This window comes from Echinococcus granulosus (assembly GCF_000524195.1).
Source record: "Echinococcus granulosus chromosome Unknown EG_S00122, whole genome shotgun sequence".
Lineage (NCBI taxonomy): Eukaryota > Metazoa > Platyhelminthes > Cestoda > Cyclophyllidea > Taeniidae > Echinococcus > Echinococcus granulosus.
This window is the reverse complement of record NW_020170502.1, coordinates 142,456-146,428: the sequence shown is the minus strand read 5'-3', so window position 1 is coordinate 146,428 and position 3,973 is coordinate 142,456. Positions and strand designations below refer to the sequence as shown.

The 3,973-nt window shown below is 41.1% G+C and overlaps 1 protein-coding gene across 1 annotated transcript in view; it reads right to left on the bottom strand. All coding sequences in view use genetic code 11, as the record gives it.

The window, feature by feature from the left end:
* EGR_08880 (Tetratricopeptide repeat protein 39B) overlaps window positions 1-3,718 on the bottom strand; it is a gene marked incomplete at both ends in the record, with an annotated part of 12,871 nt that extends 9,153 nt beyond the window's left edge. Inside the window, 5 exons of the mRNA XM_024498129.1 lie at window positions 73-214; window positions 2,599-2,674; window positions 2,716-2,820; window positions 2,859-2,875; window positions 3,698-3,718. Coding sequence (XP_024347461.1) covers window positions 73-214; window positions 2,599-2,674; window positions 2,716-2,820; window positions 2,859-2,875; window positions 3,698-3,718 — 361 coding nt within the window. The remainder of the gene's footprint in view (window positions 1-72; window positions 215-2,598; window positions 2,675-2,715; window positions 2,821-2,858; window positions 2,876-3,697) is intronic.
* Window positions 3,719-3,973: the final 255 nt, after the last annotated feature.

Sequence of the window (3,973 nt, the reverse complement as noted above, 5' to 3'; positions counted from 1 at the left end):
ATATAGGATGGATAGGGCAAGGATGGAGGGATGGATGGAGAGACAGATAGGATGATGGACGAACCCTCTTACCATCCGAATAGGCCGCATAGAATGCTGCTTTCGCCTTGCTTGTTGATCTAGTGAAGTTGTCAGCAAATTTGGCCTTCCTCCGCTTCATCAGGCAAGCCTTCACAGCGTATTTGATGTGATTTGTCGCCTTCTCCAGATCACTCTAAAGACAAACCAAAAAGGCACCTCATTATTCCATATTCTCAGGAAATATTTCCACATCCGCGCTCTTCTCCTCCCAACTGAGATGTCTTCACAAGGCGACAACAACAGGGGACCCGAAAACCACATAATGAGTGGCCCTACAAACCCAAAAGCACAACTCAGAGTGACGATTCTTGAAGAGTACTGGTGGGTGTTGCTTCATTGCCTTTTTCTCTCCTCCAAAACCGCGACTCCAGTCGTGGCTTAATTAAAGCATGACTATCAATTGGCAATCGCACCATCGCATCTTAAATGCCATCATTTCGCAGGCCTGTCAGGTGATGCTGAGTAATGGCCATCCATCAAATGGGTGTAGAAATACTTCATTAAAATTAGCACACCTCCTCACGCCCGCCCCCCGCCCCCAACCCCACCTCTGTTGCAGCACCGCCGTCCTCGCCTCCACCAACCGCAAAATGAGTTTTTAGTTGACTCACACATATATTCGGATTTATGGGGAGCTTGGAACGCATAAAATGGGCAATAAATCTTTGTTTTTTTAAAGAATTTATTCCTAATAATTTAAAATGGCACTTTCTTCTTCAATTTTGCACGACTGAAACGAATTTCCTGTGTGTATATGTGTGCCTTGGTGATTGACTATTTAGTACTCCAAAAGGCGGAAAGAAAGAGAGACAGGAAGCCTTTCTATAAATCAAATATGAATGGCTTGCTATGAAGTTCACATGACATACAAAAAAGAGTTATTGCTTAACTTTGTCGATTTTGTGTGCTTTGGAGTTTTGTTAGTGTGTGTGGTTGCCCTGTAACCTTCCCATACAAACAAACAGCAGTTGGCTTCCCTATTGATTGAGCAGTGTAGGGAACAAATAAATTCTTTTTTTTTGACCCACCCACCTACCTACACACCTCACTTTTATCTTCTTTCTCGCATTTATTCAGCCAACAGTGAGGGGAGATGAAAGACCCCAAGTGGAAAGCCAGGCGGAGAATGGTAAGCAGGGAGCAGAATCCCCACCCTCTTCACCTCCATCACCTCAATACACATACACAAGACGTTTTTCTTTATGAAGCTCCATCTTTAAAGGCCTTGGGTGTGTTTAACCGACTCAAGAGGGCAAGAGGTTGATGCACACCACACAGCAGGGTTGAGATGTGTCGATAAACTGACCGCCTATCCACCACAAGCCTTGTGCCATATACAGGCACCTCTGACAATGTTTAAGCGTCTTTCCATGAACAAAGATCCCTTAAATTTTATTTGCCATCAGACAGTTAGAAAAAGTGTTGGATATAAACCGAATTATGGGTCCAGTATTCTACCTATTTAGTAATTTCGGCGAATTAAGAAAGCCTGATGCATAATTTGAGTCACCGATGCGTTGGTACTGGAGGTGGTGGCGGCCTCGCCTCCGTCCCCCGCCCCCGCCTACCACCGATAAACAATTAATTGCCACCAGTTTTTACCTACACTGCTATGCGCTAACCTGCATTATTTTGAGGAGAGCCTATTTGCTGAGTTTCACCCCTCTCTCTCTCTCTCTCTTTTATGTGTGTGTGTGTGTGTGCTGAGTTGGTGAGGTAGAGAGCCAATGATTGTGTGTAAGTTACCCGTGCTACACATACAAACACTAAACCCACGCGGTACACTGCTCACTGTGTGGAGCTCCACCTATCAAAGTAATCTTGACGTCTATATATATACATATCGCAAAAAACAAGGCTTCTTTTAAATTAGTCGTGTAGTTCTTCTTACTTTTTTGACGAGCACTAATACCATGGGTGCTATAATAGGATGTCGAAGCATATATGGTGAGGTGGAGAGGCTTTGGGTCCGTCCTGTGACACCTCTACCAACGAGTGGAAGCAATGTGCCAGTTCAGAGGTTCTGCTCAAAGTGTCTCACAAGGTTAGGGTAGTTGCACCATTATGGACTAAGAGAAATACTTTCAGCTAATTTAGTCAAAGAAGTGAAACATCGTACACGCGGAGGAGATGGGCTTAGATATACTAAATGTAGGGTTGAATAAGAGCAGAATTCGAGGGAAAACAAGAACGGACAGACAACGACTAATTACCTCCTCATTACTTAAGGTGACAAAAAGGAACAGGCTGTCTGACCAAAATCTTCAGATACACTCGTTATGAAAGATGAAGATTTCTTTATCTTTTGACAATCACTGAGTGAGTATTTGGTGTGGTGAAAATGACAGAACCATGGGAGTGACTTCAAGATCTCTTATCCCTTTAAATTATGACTTAAAAAAGGATTTACCTGAAAACTTCATGTCGCAAGCATTAATTCTTATGTCCCAAAAGGTTGAACTTAAAATGGCCTCAGTGCAAAAAAAGGGGATGAAAAGGAGTAAGAATGAGGCTTACGGGTTCCAGAGTGGCGGTAGCCTGTAGATGAAGCATGGTGCCGTAGGCGACAGCGTGGTACATACTACGGCTGGCTCTAAAAGGTTAGTAGCATGAAAGAAAGTGACAGCAACCAACAATGACTGTGCTGTGGTCTTTGCCTCGATGAATTTGTTTTGCAGAAACTGGTTCAACACGGACTCTGCTGCGTTAACTCCATCCATTAGAGGCACTTCTGCTTGCCTTAAGGGACAAATCCACAGGTATTGAAAGAGACCTACCCATTTTCACCGTTGTCCTAGTAGAAAAAGCGTAAAATGACAAAGGCGTATATGAAATGGTGAGAATACCCTCATATTTTAGAAAATACACTTTCCTACAAGAGTTGGAAACTACGGAAGTTTTAAGTCAATAGGAACAAAATTACAACTAACGTTACTCAAAATCAACAAAAGCTGTGGGATAGTAAGGGAAAACGTAAATTACTAATCCATCATGTGACTGGGAGCCACAGAAAAAGCTGTTTATGCTGAAGGGCTCACCGAGTCATAAAAGGCTCACATTGTGGTGTCAATCATCGCATGGTAGGTGTAAAGTCTACTCAAATTTACGTGATGCTATGCTAAACCTAGCGTATGCATATAGAAAATACTAAGTGTAATGATATACCGCGTTATCATGAACGTGAAATGACTGGTCGGGTAATTCAAGCAAAATAACTGAATTGTCTGCTGTCACCGACTAACCAATATCTAAACCAATAAGTATCTAAGCTGTTTACACAGACAAATTGCCTTTATAAAATCATGTACCACTGAAATATTCTGATGTATCAAAGCAACCCACAAATGAAGTATCATTTTAAAGTACATGTGAGTAAAGCATGATAGCAAACCATTCCACTTATGGAATCAAAAAAATACAAGTAAACAATGTACATTTTTAGTTTTTAAAGAAAAAACAAATAAGAGGCTGCAGTGCAAGGGAGCAATGGGCTAAAATGATTAAAAATAGCAGTGCAGTTATATGCAGTATCGAAACCACCGAATTACACCCCCTTTTGAATGTAAGGAGGACATTTTAAAATGCAATAAAACATACTTCCCTATGATAAACCTACATTCGTCTCCTCTATAGACATCGTACGAGACCTAGGATGTTTGAAATTACGAATGTATGTGGCCTAGGATTTTGACTCTGATAAACACTTTAACCCTGAAGCCAAAATAAACACCTTGAACATTATAACCGTATTTACTAATTAGTGTTTCGAGTGAATAAAAGGAATTCTATAAAATTCTTCTTCGATGCTATTTTTACCGAAAAAATGTAAACATTTAAAACCGAGGATAACCGTAACATTTAAGATGCACTTAATAAGAGTAACCTTTAAATT